General features: G+C 42.7%; 1 protein-coding gene across 4 annotated transcripts in view; it reads right to left on the bottom strand.

The window, feature by feature from the left end:
* The window catches only part of APBA1 (amyloid beta precursor protein binding family A member 1), an 88,474-nt gene that overhangs the window by 29,653 nt on the left and 37,401 nt on the right, over positions 1–21,420 (bottom strand). For all 4 annotated transcript variants that reach the window (XM_068666561.1, XM_068666560.1, XM_068666562.1 and 1 more), the window contains exon 2: positions 6,498–7,702. In XM_068666561.1, the coding sequence (XP_068522662.1) occupies positions 6,498–7,649 (1,152 nt within the window). In that variant the 5' untranslated portion in view covers positions 7,650–7,702. The remainder of the gene's footprint in view (positions 1–6,497; positions 7,703–21,420) is intronic.

The raw sequence follows: 21,420 nt of genomic DNA, 5'->3' as shown, positions 1-21,420 counted from the left end.
CCAAGAGCTTTAATAAGCAATCCACCACAGCTGTCCTATTTCAGGACCTGATCACAAGTCTATCACATGGAAGGCATCACTGCAGAGTGTCCACTGTGATAAACTGAGACCATCGACAAATGTTCATAGCTTTTAGATGACATCAAGCACCTGTAAAGGATGGAGCTGAAAGCCGAATTTCCTTATGGTATAACTAATCATCATTACTGTCCTACAAACACAAACACCCTACACTATTATACACACACGTGCATGGTGTGGCACAATCTGTGGAATTTAATTTATACCCAAGGCATGAGGATGAAACTGGAGTTTGTCTTGTAGCTAAACCTGTGGCACAACTGCAGCCAGCTCACTCACCCACCAGTTTCCTTGTGTGGTCCAGGACCCCCTCAACACAGCTAATTTACGCACAGATGGTAACGACGGGCTGCCTTGAGACAAGGTAACCGACCGCTGCTCGGCCCAGAGCAAAGCCTTTGGTTAGCTGCTGTAGCACCTCTCCACACAGGAACTGCAGGCATTGCCCCTGTGACTCCTGCTGTGTGTGTGTCACCTGCTGCAAACATCAGCAGCTTGGGGTGCATTGGTTTGGGGAGTGTCCCCAGTTCAGCTGAGGGTGCTCTGCAACGCTGGGGCCTCCCACCACTTCCCACTGCCTGGGCAGTGACTGAGAAGCCCACTGGAGAGATCCCAATGTCCACAGTAGTCCTACAAAGCTCTGAACAAACCAGCTTTCTAAAACACTGTCCACGAGCGTCTGTACAGCAACACTGTAAGTAATTCTGCAGTAAAATTCACAAAAGTTACAAAAATGGAGATTTTGACCTCAGCCGTAACTGCGTACCTATGCCACAGCTTTTTAAGATCCCTACCCTCTGCTGTTTGTATTACTGAATCACAGACACGAAATAAAGATATATGTAAAATAAGAAGGGGGTTAGAATTGACACAGAAGATTCAGAGTGTGCTAGTAATAAAAGTAACTGAGCCTGCTAAGGGAATGTGGGCCTTTACTTCGTCCATTTCGGAGAACCTCACAGCCACAGGAGCCAGCAGCAGGAAGCATTTAGCACCACAGCCAAGCTTTGTGAGCAGTAACTTCTCTCTGAATAAAATCTCAGGCTGCTGCTTCTCACTCAGCTACAGATCTTCCCAGCTGTACTTCCACCCGAACTTGCAGTTTGCGTGCAGCTTCATGGGTCAGCCCGAAAAAATAAGTGTGGATGCCTCCTGTGTTTTCAAAAGACTGCAAGACTGTAACAAGTGCTGTTCCAGCTTCCAACAGCACAGGAAAAAATCCCTTGGAATTGCCCTCACCAATTCAATAATTTACAAAACCTAACAACAACAAAATAAAAATCACCACCACCAAAAAGAAACAAAGCGAGGAGTTATGAATGCAATGCTCACTGTGATTTTAAAGCCAGTAAGTCACCAGGTGAGTGCCTGTTATCAAGCACACTAACTGATAAATATACGCTTTCTTCTGTGTGATTGATGAACCACCATAAAACTTTCTGCCCTGGGGATTAAAATGCTGCTTTTTGCTTTTTAACTGGGCTTACTCTTTAATTTTAAGACTGTGGTCTTGACTGAAAGATAACCTCTACTCTTTGTGCTCAGCAAACAGTTTTATAGGGTCCACTCAGAGAAAAAACATGATATCTTATTAATACAAACCCATCTTTATTTCATTTCTTTTCTCCCCCTCCTATTTTCCTCTCCCCCAGTTCATCTATTACTGAAACCTGCTTAATTATTTAAAGCAGACTTCTTTATTCCTTTGTTAATAATACATTAGTCCTGCTCCGGAAAAAGTGAAGCAAATTCATCTCCATGAAGACACTCCGTTTTTGGAGTCATCACAATGGAGAAAACCCTACAACTGAGAAGTCAAGGGTTGAAATTAAATATAGATAACCAAAAAGAACTGAGAAGCAAAAGAGCACAGGCTCAGTTCTGTTCGACCCGAAAGGCTTGTCTTCAGCTGTGAATTTCCACTTCACAAATCCAAACCACCCATGTTTGTAGTTTAATTTCGTATTAGGTTTTATTTGATGTTCCGCCACCTCAAGTGTCTGCAGAGGAACAGAGACTGTGGCCACTGATGAGAGAAATTTACAAACCAAAGTCTTGGAACACAGCAACAAAAGTGCCTTGCAGGTCAACAAAATGTGAGATCTAGCTTTGAGATCTGTAATTCCATAAATAACTGAATGGGCCTCGGAACAAAGCCATGGTATTTAGTTCTGGGAGCAGCGAATTTCTCCCTCGAAACCACTGTTTTCTCCTGATTATGGCAGAAGTGAAATAGGCAGCCTGCTTCTCCTCTCCAATCATGAGAGGACAGGACTGCTCCTTAAATCCTAGCCAAAAAAAGATCTAATTGAGTGTTTGTGCCTTTTTCTGCTTTTCTCAACAGGTTCCCTGTGTTTCCACTGCTGAAATAGCCACTATTCTCAAAGCTCTATGACATTTTAAAGATGCTTTTTAGACTTCCTGTACAGTCTATGTACCAGAGTATGCCACTGTATTCTGAGATACCTACTACACGGAACTACTCCCTTTTCCTCTCTGTATCCATGCACTGCAGATATCTTCTGTTTAGACCTGCAAATACCATTGCTCCTGTGCTTGGCTAGGCACACTCACAACGTATTTCTGATGGACAATCTGACTGAAAGGAGAAATAGGCATGAACTATGTAAACAGGGAGATAACCACAGGCATTCAGAACAGTATTGTCTAAAGGATACCCCTGCCCACCACTCCCAGACATGTGCATACCACAAGCCTCACGGTTGTCTCAAGCTATGAACATGATTCAGTAGGATGTGAATAGACCATCTCCAGTTTCACACGCAGGAAAACAAAACCTAGCTGCAGCTCCACAGCCTTTTTCCATCATGGGTCAGTTTCCTGATGTCGCATTTCACACAGCTGTGCAGCTCTGACTGCTACTGTATTTGGAAAAGATAAACACCTGAAGCTAAATCCAAGCCTGCTTGGTTTTAAAAAAAAAACAAACAGATAAATAGATTTTAGAAATATATATCAATTGCTCATATCTCATCTAAGTGTCAAACTACAAAAAAATCTTACTGCATTTACTACAAGGACACTGAGATAATTTTTCAGCATTTATCAAATACACAAGTTTCATACCTTCCCACATACGGTCCAGAACATTTCTTATCCCAGTGAAAGCATCACTAACAAAGGTGCACAGGACCCGTGGCAGCAAATACTCTCCATTGTTAACTGTTAAGCAGATACTCGGATGTATTATTTATTTATTCACAGAAGTCTGCTACCTACATCGTGGTACTGCTATTGCTTATTAAAATAGAACTGCCCATGTCTGCAAGTAAATTTTCTTTCATTGTGTACCTACAAAACATCTCTTCTGGGGAGAAATAAATACAAGTGACTGAAATTCCTGTAAATTAAACCTCAAATAAACCGGGAACAGACATTCTTAAATTTAAAGAAGCAGACTTCTGCTGAAGTGATCTGTATCTTTCTGTTGTGTTTGTTGCATAAATCTTTCCTAAGTCCCAAACTACACCCAGCTGTAGGCTAGCCAAACACTTTATTGCTAGCTTCTCAAAATAGTCTCTGGATACTTCAAACTCATCCTCTTCCAAGAGTTCTACTGTGAACATATCATCTAAATGCTCAGCACTGAGGAGTGACAGTCACTTTCTTGTGAAAAAGCCAAAAGAGGTTGTCATATTTAATGACTCTCAACTGCAAATCACGCTTAATGGCTCCCTGGCTTCGTCACTCCCTCTTGCAGGGCACCTAGCTAAATGAAAAGTGACCGCTACTTAGATCTAGAGAGGCCTTACCAGTTTCAGTATCTTATAATTAACTACACATAATGATTACAAATATTTCCAAACAAGTATTACTTTTAAAATCAAAATGGTTTTGATAAAAAACAATGTGGGTACAATTTCCAAAGCAGACCTGCAAAAATACTGAAGGTAATAAAAGACCCAATTTACATCAGGCAACAATACTTTTAGGGGAAGAAAAGGGTTCAGTGTTTGCCTGAAGGTAAAACACTGTCCATGTAGTTCCTTCCTATTTCAGGACCAATACCACTAATTAGATTGAATTACTTCTCTGGCTTAGACTGGTTACACTGAAAGGCTTGTGTCTGAGATCCTTTTTCTTTCTGAAGGGAGAAAGAAGGAAAATCTACATTCAGATAAATGGGCTCTAACTATATTTTCAGTGTAACTGATCACTCATGGCCACTTAGACAGCAAAATCCAATTTTGCCCAATTTACTGCCAAGCAATTGTAGTAATGCTCTGTTTAAGAAAGCAGACTGTTCAGAACAGTACATTGTGAAATCTGATTTAAAGCATACAGTAAGGCACAGACGCAGTCTTCAGTGAAAAATAAAAGCCCTGCACAATCCCAAATCTTGTATTATATTCTTCTTCTGCAATATGTATTCCCTTCAATCTGCTCCAGGTCTGCTAAACCATCACTCAGCCAACTTTCCCTTTCCAAGAACACAGACCGCCTATACATCTACAATCATCATTTCACTTTCCACTGAGCTGTACTTACTGTCAGTATACATCCCTGTTTTGATTGCAGCCAGCACTGAAAATCTTGGTCAGGCTCTTGTCTGACAGGCAATGAAAAATGCTGAATGAGAAATTACCTTTTGGTAGAAAACCAGAGCCCCAGTGTACTTCACTACGGGTATTGTTATTGATGCAGACTGATGGGAACCCCTGTTTTGATTGCTATGTGAACACACCAGGCCGAGTCCTACCAGCACACTCAGAAAGCCGAATCCTGCAAGGTGCAGCAATGTTTTGGAAAGCAGATGGAGCAGAAAGGACTCAGTGCTCCAGGGATACCCAGCCTAATGCTGGTACTGGGTGTTAGGACCAGAAAATCAGGAAACAACAGCAAGTTCTTTGGTCCTCCCAGAGGAAGACAGCACTTTGATGCAAAGACAATATGGTGACCAAAATGTGCAGAAAAAGAGTAATGTCACACATATTCGAACAATAGGAGAGGCTTAATGAAAGCTTCTGGAAATTTCTAAATTAGTTATGCTAAAGATAATTGTTCTCTTCTACAGCATAATCTGGAAATGCTGGTTTAGGCCTTCACAAGACTGCTAATCAACTCTGTAACAGATTTATTTTTTAATAATTTTAAGAGGAATAGATTTTGCAATATATTTTTTTAAAATTAAAAGTTTAAATGAAACTATAAATAAACAAAAAACAAACCTAAACATACTCATCACTATGTGTTTCTGTTTTCAAGCAAAAATAAAACCTGAAAGCTAGTTCTCACAGCTAACTTGCATGTTTGTCAACAACTCAAACCCCATACTCCAAAAATCTCTTTCCACTTGCAGAATATTAGCCTTCACAGCTTTGAAGACAGATGAAAAATGCAGAAGCATGTCATAGATCTGTCTCTGAATTCCCTTTGAAAAGGTTGAGGTGTTTTGAATAGTTCTGATGCATTCCTGTAAGTTTTCAGTAATTCAGTTTAACAGGCCAAAAACCCCACAGTTCTATCATTTGGTGTTTTTCCAAAAAAAAAAAAAAGTCACAAAAAGCATTCCACAGCAATAAAAAGGATAGAGCAAGGATAGAGCAGATGTTTGTAGTGCAGCTACCCTTGAAGTAATGGCATGGTTCCGCATTAGAGATAATTTTTGGTCCAATGCTTCTAGTATACCAGCCATTTTCACATCAGGCATAAATTTAACTTAGTTAGTCATTTATGAGTTTGTTTTATTAGAAATACAGAAAACCCATAAAACTTCAGGGAAAGATTATCAAATAGACAGCTGGAACCACAAACTGTGAACTGATTCTGATCCAAGTTAAGTCTCATGCCAAAAGTACAGAGTTTGAGAAATGCTAATGCTGTAAACCTGAACAAGGTTCTTTGATATTTATACTGCAAATACGTTTTACTATGATAACATATTGAATTTCATAGCACATTTCTAGACCCTGGAAGTGGACAAAGCCAGGACAGGTCTTCTGGAATCTGGATATGTGGTACCACTACAAATAATATTCCCAGATTTCTGATGGAACCATAAGTATTGCTATGTGACAAAAACTGAGATTTAGAAACCTAGAATTAACAGAAACACGTACGGCTGTATTATGTAAGACAGTGTTCTGCTCAGTAGCTACTCTAAGTATCCCATGGGATTTGTTCCAGAAAAAAAAAAAGAAGAGTTGTGTGTGTCAAACTCTTGTATAGGTTTAAGAGTCAGTGCTTCAAAGGAAGATTTTGGTCCACTGACAATGTACATGTTTATCTCTTACGTGCCCTCTAGAGTATAAATTTAAAATAGGCAAAGCACTACATAATTTAAGAAGAATGAGTCACAGAACAAGAACAAAGTCCGCCCTCTCTCACTGCAATGTATGTCACAATTAAAGGAACAGGACATACACACGGGAGAGCTGGAAGCTTTGTATACTCACATCTCCATCTAGTGGCCTCTGGTCGTCAGAGTCCCTGGTTGGGCTGATGTCCTGCCGCATCACCCAGATCGGCTCCTTAGGTTCATCCGGGGTGTATGGAGAACGGATGGTCCTTGTCTTCACCTCCTCGATAGCCTCTTTAATATCCTTGATGGCCAGTGAAATTGCATCTCTCTTTTCCTTGCTGTACCTCTGCACGGTTTCTCCTGAGCCGGACGTAAGGCGAGAACCAGGTGGAAGCTGCCCATTGCTTTCATGCCCCCCACCGGCAAGAGTATGAGCCTGCTCCAAACTCTGCTCAGCTTCTGGCATGTCTTCAGCTGCCTTGTCCAGGCTCTGGGAGCTCATGCTCTGCTTCACCTCCGCCACGATCTGATCAATGTCCTCCTCTTGTTCGTAACTATCCATCCTTGGGTAGGGCGCAAACTCTGCCTCCTTCTCTGGGCTGTCGGACTCTCCATCAGACCGCTCATCGTAGTGGTGAAGGCGAGCACCCAGTGCCTCCTTGCGGTAATTGTCAGCTTCCTCCCTCTCCCGCTCGTACAGCTGGATCCCCTCCCTGGCGTCCAGGTCTGGCGTATCTCCGATCTCCTCATACACGTGCTCCTGCAGTCCATAGTCGGCGTACGGCTCGGCATACTGCTCATCCTCGCCTCGGTGGAAGAGACGGTGAGTGTAGACGTAGCCTGAGTAGGCTGCGTTCATGGCTTCCTCGTGTTCGATGGAGTGGAAGTGGAGGTGGTTGGGCAGCGCGCGGGTATGAACGGCCTCACCGTGCTCAGCCTCGGCATTCTCCGTGTACTCCTCGGACTCAGGCCTGTACTGCACTGCATAGGCGCTCTCATCCTCATTTTCCTGAGCCCTCTCTGTCTCATAGCTGTCCTCCACCGTGGCTATGACATCCCCTTCTGCAGTATCTGTGTGATTGTGGAAGCCGCTCTCAGTGCTGGCGGACCGAGCTAACATCCCTTCCTCCTCCTGCCCTGACAGGCCCCCTTGGCTGCTGTTTGTGTGCCGGGGGTAGTGACTTGCATACCGCTGCTCCTCTCCCACCTCCGCATGCTCTAGGTCAGCCTCCACCGACTCGTTCACTGCTCCATTGGCTGGCTCTTCGCTTACCTCCCCATCCGGCGGTCCAACCAAATGGTTCATGGCAAGTTCTGGTGGGTAGGTCACTTACTCTGTTGACATTTTGTCAATCACACCTGGAAAGAAAAAAAAAAAATAATCTCTGAGGTTACTCTTAGAAAAAGTGGAGTCAATAAACAGAAGCAGCAAAAGGCACCCTTCCTTCCCCAGCAGACAAACTTTTGACTTCATCAGCCCTGAAGTCTGGGGACAGCCAGGACAGCAGTATGACCCGTGCGAATGACCTCCATCAGCACCAACCATGAATCCCGTGGGGACAGCACTTCCCACTTTCATTGATTAATTCCTTGTGGAAAAATCATTTCCAAGCAGCTCCTTGGATGTACACCTTCAGACAGCTGCAGCATTTAGGTGATGTTTGCGGGTATGCATTAGAAAAATCAACTTTGCCATAGGCTCAAGCATTGTAGAGGCGGAACAGAAATATTCCACCACTCTCCCTACACCTCACTAACCCAGCACAAAGGAAGGATGTGGTAATGTAAAATGACAGACAGTTCCAACACTGCAGTCTGCAATTGCTGAAATACACGGTCCTATGCATACTACACTCCTTCAATATAGTATCTTCAGCTCAGGCAGTCACCCTACGCACTTTTAAAATCAGAGGAGATAAATAGGAGTTCCCAGGGTGCATCAGAAGCAAGCTATTTCTTCTTCCTAGGGAAGCATACGACAGCTAGATAGTTTGCTTTTTGCACCTAAAGAATGTATGCAAGTAAGAAAATTTCCATGACAAGGTAAAGTCTTTTCCAGATAAGACTTGCAAAAAATCTGGAAAGAATGGACAGGTGTGTGCCAAAGTCACCAACCAAATACTCTGCTCTCCCCCCTCGGCATATGACAAAAAACACACTATTTTAGGCAACAAGAAAAGCAGCACTGCAAAGCTTTCAATTTTAAGCCCACAAAGGGAAGAGTAAAGATGTTCATGCATAACAGCCCATTGAAAAGCCCATCCCAAACAAGATTCCCTGAGGTCAGTTAGAAGCTCTTCAACAGCTTGCATGGAAACAGTTAGGCTGAAATGTTGGATTGCTGGAAAATTCTGCATTTTCATGCCCCCGGCCTGCGTCTCAGTCTCTTTCACAGCGAAAGGGCAGCACTAGCTGAAAGAAATGCAGCTGCACATAAACACAGGATGACGACCAACTTTCTGAGATCTTTACCACACGCATCCTGGCACATCTTTAACCAAACAATGTTAAGTTAGAAAAGATGGTAAGACTCAACTGCATGAAAACTACCTACAACCCAAGTCAAATAATTTCATTTAAATTTCACTTTTTAACTTTGCAAATAATAAATTATCATTTACAAATGTATTTTTATTTCAATAGAGTTTACATATAGAACTGGGCATCTGAATAAATGCCCCCAGCTCACCTAAGCCCCAACAACCTTCAAAGAAAAGCAAGCATCCAAGTCAAGTACATCCATTTGACTATTTAACAATCAGTCTTTAAAACAGTAATTTGAAGAACCGTGTGTTAAGGCGGGGAATTAGAATAACTATATCCCTTTTCACATGTGGCAACTGAAGACTATTAAATAACATTTTTTTATTTTTTTTTTTTTTTTTAACTCCTAGTAGCATTTTCCTCATGCAGACACCAGGTCTTCCCCGTTTTTCTCACCAGGCCTTCCAAGAGCACTTCATCTCCAGCAAGCAAACAAAAATCAATATCCTAAATAAAATGCCATAGACAGAAGAGAATATAAGCAAAAAAAGGTCATCTGACCTTGGAAATAGAGATGCAGCACCCATCTGAAATATATCATACTCTCACATTAATTACCCAGAACAGCAGCTGTGCTCCAGTAATCACACATACATGGGAAAGTGCTCTCTAAGCACTCCTAGCTCTGCACTCAGGACTTGATGGATGAGCCTGTCTTTAAAACAGAGAAATCACAGGCTGATTACTAGAACAACCAGCTGTTTGCTGAAGGTTAAGCTAGCTTCTGCCTGTAAAAAAAGAAGAAAAACAAAACAGAAACAACCTCTCCACATATGTTTCAACCAACAGTAAGAAACAGCTTAAGTCTGAGGATTTTCCTCTGCTGATTTATGCTGAAAATTAAGTACTTAAGATACTACCCAAGGGCATACTATCGACAGGGAGCAAGACCACAACACTAACGCTCAGGAAAGCATGCAATGGGAAAAGGTGAAAATGTGAGAGCTTCCAGCTTGGTTTATTATCCGTTTCCCATGTCCACATGTACCATCACTTGCTTTCTTCTGCATGCGGCCCCCTCCAGTGCATGGGTGCCTGCTGTGTAGTGGGGCCAGACCCTGCCCTGCCACCACCCGGGCACATAGCCCTGTCCCAGCTCCCGGCCACTGTCACTGCAAGGGGCCTTCGTGCCCACGCGTTATAATTGGTCTTTTCAGGTGTGAGAGCCCAAACCATTTCGCACCACTTTCAAAAGAGAAAAATTAGTGTGCCAGCTGAACTTGTGAGCAAGAATAGTTTTGTCTCAACCACTCTTTGGGTGTGTTTACCCAAAATGCCAAGTCACACTTGAAGCAGAGAAACCTCAGGCTGAATTTGCAAGGGCCACAGGCTCTGAATACAAGTTGTCTTGGCACGTTCTCCAAGGAAATTCACAAAGCGCCTGTGATTTGCCAGATTCAGCGATTGTGGTGGTTTTACCTTGGTGGGTGACCAAGCTCCACCACAACCACTCTCACTCCCCCTCCTCAAAGAGGAACAGGGTGAAAATACTATGGAAAGGGCTCAAGGGTTGAGATAAGGACAAGATCCCACAGTAATTACTGTGACGGGCAAAACAGCCTCAGCATAGGGAGATAGTAAGATTTATTGCCTATTACTAACAAGCTAGAGAAGTGGGAAACAAAGGAAAGAAACCAAAAGCACCTTCTCCCCCCACCCGCCCTCTTCCATCTCCTTCCCCCTGAGTGGCGCAGGGGAACAGGGCTATAGTCAGTCTGTAGCAATTCTTCACCGCTCCTTCTTGGTCCCTCTCTGCCCCTGCTCCCCGTGGGGTCCCTCCCATGGATGCCGTCCTTCCCAATTCGATCCTGCATGGGCTGCCCACAGGCAGCAGCCCTCCAAGCACTGCTCCCACACGGCTCCATACCATGGTGTCCATCCATCTCCCAGGAGCAAACTGCTCCAGCACGGGTCCCCCACGGGTGGGGGCAGCTCCCCCCAGACCCCTGCTCCTGCGGGGGCTCCTCTCCACGGGCTGCAGCTCCGGCCCGGGGCCTGCTCCTGCGGGGCCTCTCCATGGGCCGCAGCCTCCTCCAGGCCACATCCATCTGCTCCACCGGGGGCTCCTCCACCCATGGGGGGGCTGCAGCGTGGAGATCTGCTCCATGTGGGACCCATGGGCTGCAGGGGGACAGCCTGCTCCACCAGGGGCCTCACCACAGGCCGCAGGGGACTTCTGCTCTGGTGCCTGGAGCACCTCTCCCCCTCCTTCTGCACTGACCTTGGTGCCTGCAGGGCTGTTCCTCACTCCTCTCACTCTCCCAGTTGCTGTGTGGCACAGTTTTTTTCTCCTTGATTAAAATCTGCTCTCACAGAGGTGCAAAACAACATCGCTTATTGTATCAGCTCTGGTCAGCAGCAGGGACCTCACCAAACATGGGGCAGCTTCTAGATCCTTCTCACACGAGCCACCCCATGGCCCCTGCTACCAAACCTTACCACATAAACCCACTACAGCAATGCACTGATGTTCCACTTGTATGGCACAGGTATGTGGATAGAGACATGGATAAAAGCTACCTCTAGAAAATCCATTATGTTCTTTTAGAAAACATATTGTCGTCTTCTCAGTTTTTAAGGGACTCTTTGGTATGAAATGGCTGAGGACTGAATGGCACACACAATGCCTCTATAGAGAGAACTCCCCACCCCTCCTGTAAGAGAAGACTCGCTTTTCCAAACTGAAACCTGTCTGGGAAACCTGACTGCTTTCCCTGCTGTGCTAAGCAAGCACACCCCAAACAGCTCCAAACAGAAGTTGTGAAATGCATGTTTATTGCCGGTCAGTGAAGGCAGCACCTGGAAAGTCACATTAACACCACACCGTGGGCACACGAATACACACACCACACACAGTCTCATACTGGCAAGGATGGACAGCTGTACCCACAACACTCACCATATTGGAACCGTAAAGCAGGAACATGTACACATGTAAACCTACCCAGTGCACAACATTCACTACAAGCCCTCATGGAATCCTTGCAAGAACACTGCAGTATCCTAAACAAGTTAAACACATCAGTTCTAACACTACAATATGACTTGAATATTTGCTGGGAAGTATTTTAGTCCAATTTCATTCATCTTGGGTGCTTCCATTTCTAAGGTCTGCTTATGAACTCAAGGAGTGACTGCTGTTTAACCCATGTTGTATGCCAGGTTTCTCAAGTCAGCTATTCCAAGGACTGCATCAGTTGTTCATGACTTCCAAGCTCCTTTTCTGCAAAAATGTTTAGGGGATTAAGAAAGGGTATCTCCAGCTCAACAAAAGGCACTAAACACCCACCTCCAAACATCAACTATTTCACAGAATTAAATGAAATTAAAACTGCAGGTGCATTTATTATCCCTATGCAGAAGCACTTAAACTACAAGTGCATGTAAATATGTGCTTGTTACCCATACGCCTTAGTCTAAGCCAACAAATAAATAGGTAAGCTGTTCTTACTAGGAGCAGGGAGGCTGAATACTCTTTCTTGATGTGTTTACTAATTAGGACAAGGTATGTGAATTTCAAGAGGAGCTACCTTCTAACTGCAGAAGTTTCTTCTGATCACAACTAGCCTAAAAGAATATGCAAATTTCTAACAAACAGTAAGGCAACACTCTTATTAAAAGAGAGCTACAGCATCAGCGTGGCCGTGGTACACCTACAAATAAATGCAGTGCCTAACAGAGAACTAGAGTTAGCCACTGTGGTACAACTTCAGGCATAATGGAGGAAAAAGAGGCAAACCCATGAATTTATGACCAAAGGAACACTGAGCTGCTTGAATAGGAATGTCAAGAGGTTTAATTCTGTGGCAGAAAAATATGCAAAACCCCACAATTCTTGCAAAGGCATAATTACAAGCATTATGTGGATACCAGTAACTGTAAGTTTCCTCATATTTAACACAATAAATGTTCTTAACATAAGAAATCCACGTGGCATGATCGGTATTCCAGCCACACTGGGATGGAAATAAATTGGATTAAGCTGCAGCATGCACCTAATTGACTCCAAAGCAAATCATATGTCAGATTTCAGTTTCCGACTGTTTCTAATTCTACTTCGGCTCTATCCAGGGAATAAAATTCTGTGGTGGAAAGGATGAATGTGCATCAGCAGTAGACTTTCTGAACCATACCATCTCAGGCTAGCCCTTGATTACAGGGAATAAATTTAAATTTCTGCTTTCAATCTAAAAATTGTTTACAACAGATCCCAAATATCTCTTTAAATTTGAATTGACATCACAACTAAAGAACCTGAACAAGTCACACAGCTGTCTTGTAGAGTCTGGAAATGTCACTACTCCCTGGATAACACATAACAGAGTACTCCAACCATGTCATCCAGGTTCTTGTAATCCCCATCTTAATCAAAACTAAGCTTTAAACCTGAGCAAGGAACACTAGTCAGGAACCTTCTGTGCCAACAGACCAAGTTCCTATGAGCAAGAACAAAGAGACAGAGGTCTCTTGAGCACAAGGCTGATAAAGCTTTATGGCACTGCAGAAGTCTGATTGCAAAGAAGCAGATCCTTCCCATCACATTTGTCACTGAAGTCCTGGAGAAACAGACACAACGGACTCTGGGAGTATCTGAAGCCATCCACATGCTGCCAGAGAAATGTTACCTGGTACTACAGCCCAAATAGAAGAGAGAGGCCAAAAGCACTAGAGAAAAATCTTGACAAGGACCCACAGGCAACCTGTACCGTGAAGTACAACAGTTATACTCACGAGGCCAAAGATGCTTAAAAAAAAAAATAATCACAAATCCCAGTTTGAAATTGGTTAAGGAATAAATCTGATTGCTCTCACCGACCAGAATGACAAAGCATCATAAATAAAAGTGCTGTTCTAAAAGCGAAGCTAAGGAACCATGGATTCTCTGACAGGTTATTGCTGTTCTTATTTCTGGATGTATTATGGATTGCATCTTTAATTTGCAACTAGATAATCTAAATTATTAATTAAATCAATTTCCAAGTGAGAAAGAGAAATTAAAACAGTAGATAAGCAATGTCAAAGCACAACATCTAAGATCAGTATTACAATGTGAGACTAATTTCAGTCTCTGTTAGAGGTACAGTTATTAAAAATGAATCTTTACTGCATCTGGGCATATAATTATCTATAATCTACAATGTTTCCTCCTCTGTGTAAAAAAAAGAAAGGGCACAGTGGAAAACAGTGACACTCCAGTGATCCATTCTGAATGCAAATGACGTTATCTCCACACTAGTGACACTTTCATAAGCAATGAAAACACATATTCTTCTCTAAACAATAGGGGATAAGATCTATGCTACAAAATGAAATAAAAACATATAATAAAGTCGACACAACAAGCCCAATAAACTTTCCATCTCCTTTTAGGTACCATTAATAGTGTACCAAAACAACCGTGAACAGAGCTCATAAATATGATGTGGTAAACTGCAGGACATGACTATCCTCACGGTGAGTAACAATACCCCGGTCTTCACTCACTGAGAGTAAGCTAGTATTTTCAATAAATCCTTGGATATTCCTCCTCTGCTCAAATAAAGGCTTAATCCTACCTTTCTGGTTGAGACAATCTTACTCAGCTGTGTTCTTGGTTAGTGTTATAGTCTCGACACAAACAGCTACCATGCAGCAGCTACTCTTTGATGCAATTGAGACAGAAAACATGCCAGAGAAGAATCAACATCCAAAATACTCTGCGTCTATGAAAAAATTCAAGTCATTTAGTCCTTCAGATTTAGTACCTTGAAATGGTATTATGAGAGGAAATTCAGTTTCATCGATTTTATTATGGAAAGCAAAGTTTTAAAGCAACTTACACATAGCATTTTTGAATTCTTTAACGTGAACAAGCCACAGGTTGTGTCAGGTACACAGGAACATTTGGACAGCGTTGAGATTATTTCAGCAAAAGAAGGACCTGGCATGAGAGAAGGCTCCTGAGCATACATGTTGGGTCCATGAAAACCAAAGAAAATGACAGAGTGGGAAGTCCACCTGTTAGCACCTTAGTCGAACTGGTGTCCTTCAGCAGACAGGAATGTGTTGAAGAATACTGTTTCCAGGAATACCTTAAAAATAAAAAAGCTAGAGTAACAGAGTAGTGCACAGAGGGATAAAAGGCTCCTCGGACAGCTAAGAAATAACCCTTCTACTTCTTACAGGCATCTGTGACAAATCTAGCAGTTACCAAGACAACAGAGCAACATCTTCTGTCTTCCCAAATTCAAAGGCACAAGATCAGCTCACTGAACAGGTACAGCAATTCTGCTCAAATCCCAGCAACTTCCTACACTCAGCCTCATCTGATCCGTACAAGGATTTGCTCTCAGGTGCTTGTAACTACCTGAGGGCTTCCAGGTAAGGATACACCCTCATGGAAAGCACCAGGGCTCAGACATCAAATAAGAGACCTGATTCTTCCTTAATTTCTCATTTAACTTCACAAGTGCCAAAGTAGCTGTATCTGAGCCATGCTGGACAAGCCAGTGGGACAGGTGGGGTACAGAAGTTGCTTCACCTTCCCTGGTGGTACAGGGAGTTAAAAAGGTACCACTGCCTGGAAACTCGAACACCGAGCTATTGAAAGCACCGCATCTTACATTACAGCCCCTGCCCTCTCTTTCATCCCCCCAAAATGAAAGACTAGAAAACATCAACTCTTTTTTTCAATTGTTATTTCAATTAGACCTACACTTAAGCCCACTCTTTTTTAGCAGAGGCTTTTTCCAGAAAGGCCTGAAGAGTGCAGTACGTGAGATGCAGAGGTGCTCAGACTGGGGAAGAGTAAGGAAGGTGGGGAGATGCTGTACCTATAAAATTCCCTAGTATTGATTATGGTGCGTATATAAGCTCTTTTCCTTCCCAATCTTAACCTTCAAAACAACTGAGTTAACACTTTCTAGCTTTCACATCCTAGGCTCCTTTTCAAGGACCTGATGTATGTTTGCATTGTGTTGTTAAGATGCAGTTTTTAAGTATTAGATGTTTTTTTCTCTTCCTTTAGTGTGAAAGCAACTGACAGAGCCTATACCTGCTTCTGCTCACCAAAATTAGGTGAGAAAGATCATGTAGGAGCTGCTCACTTCCAAAACCTTGTGGAGAAAATGTGAAATCCCACTAACAAACAGATTTCATTTAAAGCTATAGTCAGCCAAAAAAAAAAAAAAAAGAACCAAATTTACTTCCCTTCCTCTCTCTCAAAAAAAAGTGATTTTCAGCTGCAATATTCATGGAATTAAATACTACATGGGAAGGTTAGAGCTTGTATCTGTGTAACTTTTCTCACGAAAAAAAAAAACACAACACAAGAAACAACTACTACGGAGAAAAAAACAGATGCAAAGGAGGAGGAAGTGGGAATGCATAATATAGGTTACAGCAGATTAAAATTAACTTTTTTATCCCCCCTACACAGACAACTTTCTCTTCTACTGGATTTTCTGTTATCATTTTAGCCCTCAGAGCAAGCACACTCCAATCTCCACCCATCACATTCCCACAGCACCTGCAGATCCTTTTGCTTCTGTTTCAAGGGCAAGCTGCTGATTTACTCCATGTTAAAAGAAAACAAAGAAACAACCAAAACCAAACCAAAAAAGACCAACAAACTAACAAACAAAAAAATCACCACCACCAAAAACACACACACAGTAAAACCCACGTATCTGCAGAGACCAGCTCCAAAGGCTCGAGGGAAAACCACTCTGCCGCTTCCCTTCCCTCACAGAGCCACAACCGTGCTCCAGAGCTGTACCGTAAAGGCAGCCCCGTCACCCTCGCCAGAGCCACATGGAAGGATGCCAAACATCCTTCATACATCCCCCAGCATAATGCTGAGAGATTAGAGAGAAATGGACACCCCACAAGCAGCCCTTCGGCTGCCGCAGCCTTCCTGACGGGAAGCACCGGCGCGGATGCGCCCCAAGGTACCACCACACGCTGCGTTTTCAAGAGGCTTGCTGTGCCAAGCATTGGTTTTTTTCCTACCCTGTTTCAACAATTTTTGTATCCCCAGTGACGGAGGAAGCCCAGCAGCCCCGTGCTCCTGCCCAGAGCTGAGAAGGGGCAGCCACTCTCTCACACGGGGTGGGTGCTCTCCTTGCCCTGCCTGCGGTAAGACCTTGACCGAGACCTGCTTTCAGCACCAGCACGTTCCTGCTACGAGACAGCCACATGCAAAATCTGTTCCCCAGGCACCATTAGCCCCTAATGAGGGCCGGCATTTCTCCACTGTCTCCTGCGGCTGCAGCTGGCTCAAAGGCTCAGCCTGGGCACGGGCGGCGCGGGGCGGGTGGCAGGGAGGGCAGAGGCTGCCTGCAGCTGCAGGGTCCCATCAGGATGAGACAAACACACACGTACACGGTGCTAATCGAGTTACCCAGATCACACGGCGCTGCCAGATCAAGAAAATCAAAACCAGATGCGTTGCATCAGACACATGAAGCTTTTGCCAGTCTCTACTCGCCAGGAAAACGAGCTTACCAGAACCAAGCTGCATACCGCGGAGTTCAGAATAAAACAAAGAATAATGAGGGGAATCACCCAAACATGCTTTTTACCCCATTTCCATGCAGACAAGTATAGTCAAGCCATACATACAGACTATGGGAGAAAAAAATAATATATAGCATTAGTCATATGGGAAACAGAACATGAGTAAGGGATAGTCTAAGCACAGGTGGGTGCTGGTTGTCTTACTTTTAAAATCTTTTTTTCTCCCTCCCTCAGCGCTTTTGTCCCCATTCCAAATACAAATTATTTCAAAACAAACTTCAGATGACCCACATTTTTGTAAAAGTAGGTTACTTTGTCTTCTCTTCTTATACAGCAACACTTGGATTTTAGTAGAAGAGTAAATTCCACTGAAAATATTTTTATTATGGATTATTAACCTTATTTTTTAAAAATAATTACAAATCCAAGTAGTGAAATTACAGCAGAGAAAAGCAACAACCAAACAGGGCAGCTGTAAGGTAAAACATATTTCACAGAGGTAAGATTACAGGAGGAACAATACAAGTCTAAAATGATTCAATATTTGAAGAAATTAAAATATTTAGGCATCCATCTATTAACTTTTCTCCTCCAATTTGCTCACAGACAGTCTGAGAGTCAATGGCTCCTTTCACTTATCCTTAGAAGCTATTGCAAAGGCCACGTATTGCACGGACGCTCACAACCCTTTCTTTCCTGGAAATGGAAGTCCTAATTATTTCTCTTTATTATAAAGAGAAAATTAAGAGGCCTCTTAAATCCTCCATGAGACCTAGATAAGAGGAATTCTACAAAAACGGGGATTTGAAGTTATTCTGTGTTATCTTTTTACTCCTTTTCAAGGACGGATCATCCCTCCTACAATAGGATGTCTTTCTCTTCTGGTATCCAGGCTTAAATGCCACTATTCTCCAGTGGTATTTCACTAAAATTAAAAACCACGCTGGTCTGGTCTCTGCTCCGCATCATGCAGAACAGTTTGGCCCTCTCTTCAAATACCAGACCTTTTCCTGAGTGACCTTATGAACACACACACACTAATTTCACTTCTCTTTGCTGTACTTCAGCATCCTTTTGTCCTTAACTTCTTAAAGTCAGGACAAGTACTGAAGATGTGACCTCTCTCAAGAAAAAACAAAACAAAACAGAACAAAACTTTTTAAAATGAACATGGGATGCCACTGAATTAACTTTAAATATGGAAGTGGATTAGAAAAAAATAGGGAAGTAACACAGAATGAGGTATTTCCCACAGCTCTGTAGGGTGGGTGCTACAGGATTATGTTAACATCAGCACTTCACTACAGGATTTGATTCTGTGTTTCCAATCAATCAGGCCGACATTAGGTTACATGGGCAACACTAGACAAACAGAGCTTTTAGGCCTGCAAACGTTGTAAAGGCCCATGGTAACCAGTAAAGTTAAAGGGGCAATAGATAAATCAATAAATCTGCAGCTTGCAAGAATGCACGGATTGGCACCCACACTGTGCGTTCCTCAGGGTGCGCCTACATTCATGTTTCAGTCTGACTCTGCAGCACACTTTGGAAGGGCAGCTTCTGATGGTCCCTACCTGCCCTGTGCTTCAGTTCACGTTGCCAAGCAGGCTTGCAGATGGATCCTCTGCGCCTCGAAGTGGGAGTAACACCCTTAACACTCTGCGTTTGCTGTCACTTTTTCTGGCCAAAACTCAAAACCCTCTGCAGATGGGATATTCCACCACCTGTCTGTGCAACCTGTCCCGGTTTTGCACTGGCCTTACAGGGAGGAATTCTTCCAGGATGTCCTATCTGCACGTCCCTTACTGTAGTAACTTGTTGCACCTGAAACTTCAGAATTGACCTGACCAGCAAACTTCTCGTTTGTGCATGTCATGCGCCTGTTCGTACAGGTAAATATGAGCCTGGGAAGAAACATCACAGGAGCTGGGCCTGGAGGAACTAAGAGCTGAAAGGGGAGGGTGAAGGGCCAGCAAAAAAGAAGGGCATGTGACACACAAGATAAGAAAACAAGGCAAGAACTGCTTCATAGCAAAGCTTTCTGCAATTCAAACAGTTACAAGTACCACAGCTGAAGATCTTGCAGTCAATTTTAAAACCCTGCCGGTAGCATCCTTTTTGATTCTTTAATTTAAATGCTGCTTTACCCTCCGTATTAGTGCTTGGTCTCCTTACTCTTGAAAAGATAAGCAAGACATGAAATTCACTGATATTTGCTTATTATTAAGGCCATTGCTTTCATTTTCTTTGCATATAAACCGACATTTTTCCCCGTTAAAAATGTTTCCCATTTCAAAGATGTTTCCAAAAAAAACACATGAAGAATCAAAATAAAGTCATGTAAGTTATTCAAAAAAATAAGGAGTCACAGAAGAGGAAAAATTGGCTTTTAACTTCTTTAAAGTGTATTTAGAAAATACATTTTTTTTGCTCCTAAAAACGTTTTGTGAATTTTGTCCTCTGGTATCATTAGATACTGGCTAAGATTTATCTGGTGTGGCACCAAAGCATCACAATAGCCTAATTCAGTTTAAAAAAGACTTGTGAAAATGACTTGTAAAAATGACTTATTTTAGATCAGAATCGTTAAGTGAAACTCTGCACCTCCGGTATCTCTGTATGCATTCTGTGTTTTCTAACCAGAAGAGTGCAACTTTCATGTAACCACAACTGCAGAAGCTATTAACAGACTCTTAATTTAGGTACCAGGGTACCTGAGCATAGCGTACCCACGCTAGCAGTGTAGTTACAATTAAGAAGGCAATTTCACCATTTAATCAAAGAACAAAACACACTTCTTGAGTGACATCTTACCCTGCCTTTCCTGTGAGGTATGCACTAGTCCACATCCACATGCACAGAATTACTCTTGGATCAAGCAGACCAGTAAATCACTTTGTGTGACCTCCTACATTAATGCAGGCCAAAATTTTTTGCCTTTTATTTCTAGAGCAACTCTGTTTGTCTCTGCGTTTATTTGTTTATTGGCTCCCAAGCATACTCTCTTGCTACTGAGGGGCCAATACCTAGAAAGACTAATCTTGTTGGCAAGATGAGGCTGCAGCGCAGCCTAATGACTTTTCGACTTGTACAAACCCAAAATTACGGCTTTCATAGCAACCTTGCTTCATTTCTCAAAAAACACCCACAATTCTCAGTAGGGCATTGTTCTTTGCCAGAAGGGGCTGATCTAACACCTCTCAATGCTGCAGTTCTGTAAATAAATTTACCTTTGAACCACTGGACGAAAACTGCTTCCAGGAACCACAGAACTAACAGAAATGTAATATCCATCAGAACAAAATTCACCCCAGAATCAACCACACCAGTTGCTCTGTCACTCTCATATCCACATATAACTTAAGCTGGAACGATGGAGCATTGCTAGACATGCAGAAATTGAAACAATTTGTGATGCCTTGCCATGAGGCTGAACAACATCATTCAAATCTCTTCAAAACCCTTTCCTGTTTTACTTACCAGCCTTCTTCTGGCTTAACAATCACTGATGGACGTGGGAGGACTTCCATAAACATCTCGTGCACAAAAATGTTTTCCTGTGAGTTCCACCTTTTGCATCTCTTATTTATACAGAAGTACTTTCTGCATGTAGATAGGCTCCAAGGGTTTACAATTTCATTTCAGTTGAAATTCCCACCACTTTGTACCAAAATAATTGAACAGGATATCAGAAACAGACCACACTTTTGCAAGAGAGAAACATTCAACATTAGATGAAAGCTTGAAAGCAAAAGACTTTTTCACAGAGGTTGTCCCAAATAGCTATATAAATAGACGAAATATTGAAGAAACAAACAGAAAAAGCACAAGCAGAAAGACCTGCCTGTGAAACACATTAGGACTAATGCCAGTATTTTCTTTTAATATTATGCACAGTTTGCCAAAGATGCATGTCTTTTTTTTGAATAGCACTTACTTTTCACAAGCACTGTGTGAATACTTTTTCTCTTCTTAAGAAGAGAAAGGTGTTAAGAAACCCACATAAATAGCTCTTCAGGTCAAGTAAATCTTAATTC

Source organism: Anas acuta, chromosome Z (assembly GCF_963932015.1).
Source record: "Anas acuta chromosome Z, bAnaAcu1.1, whole genome shotgun sequence".
NCBI classification, from domain to species: Eukaryota; Metazoa; Chordata; class Aves; order Anseriformes; family Anatidae; genus Anas; species Anas acuta.
The sequence above is the reverse complement of the archived record's forward strand: the minus strand, read 5'-3'. Positions and strand labels throughout refer to the sequence as shown.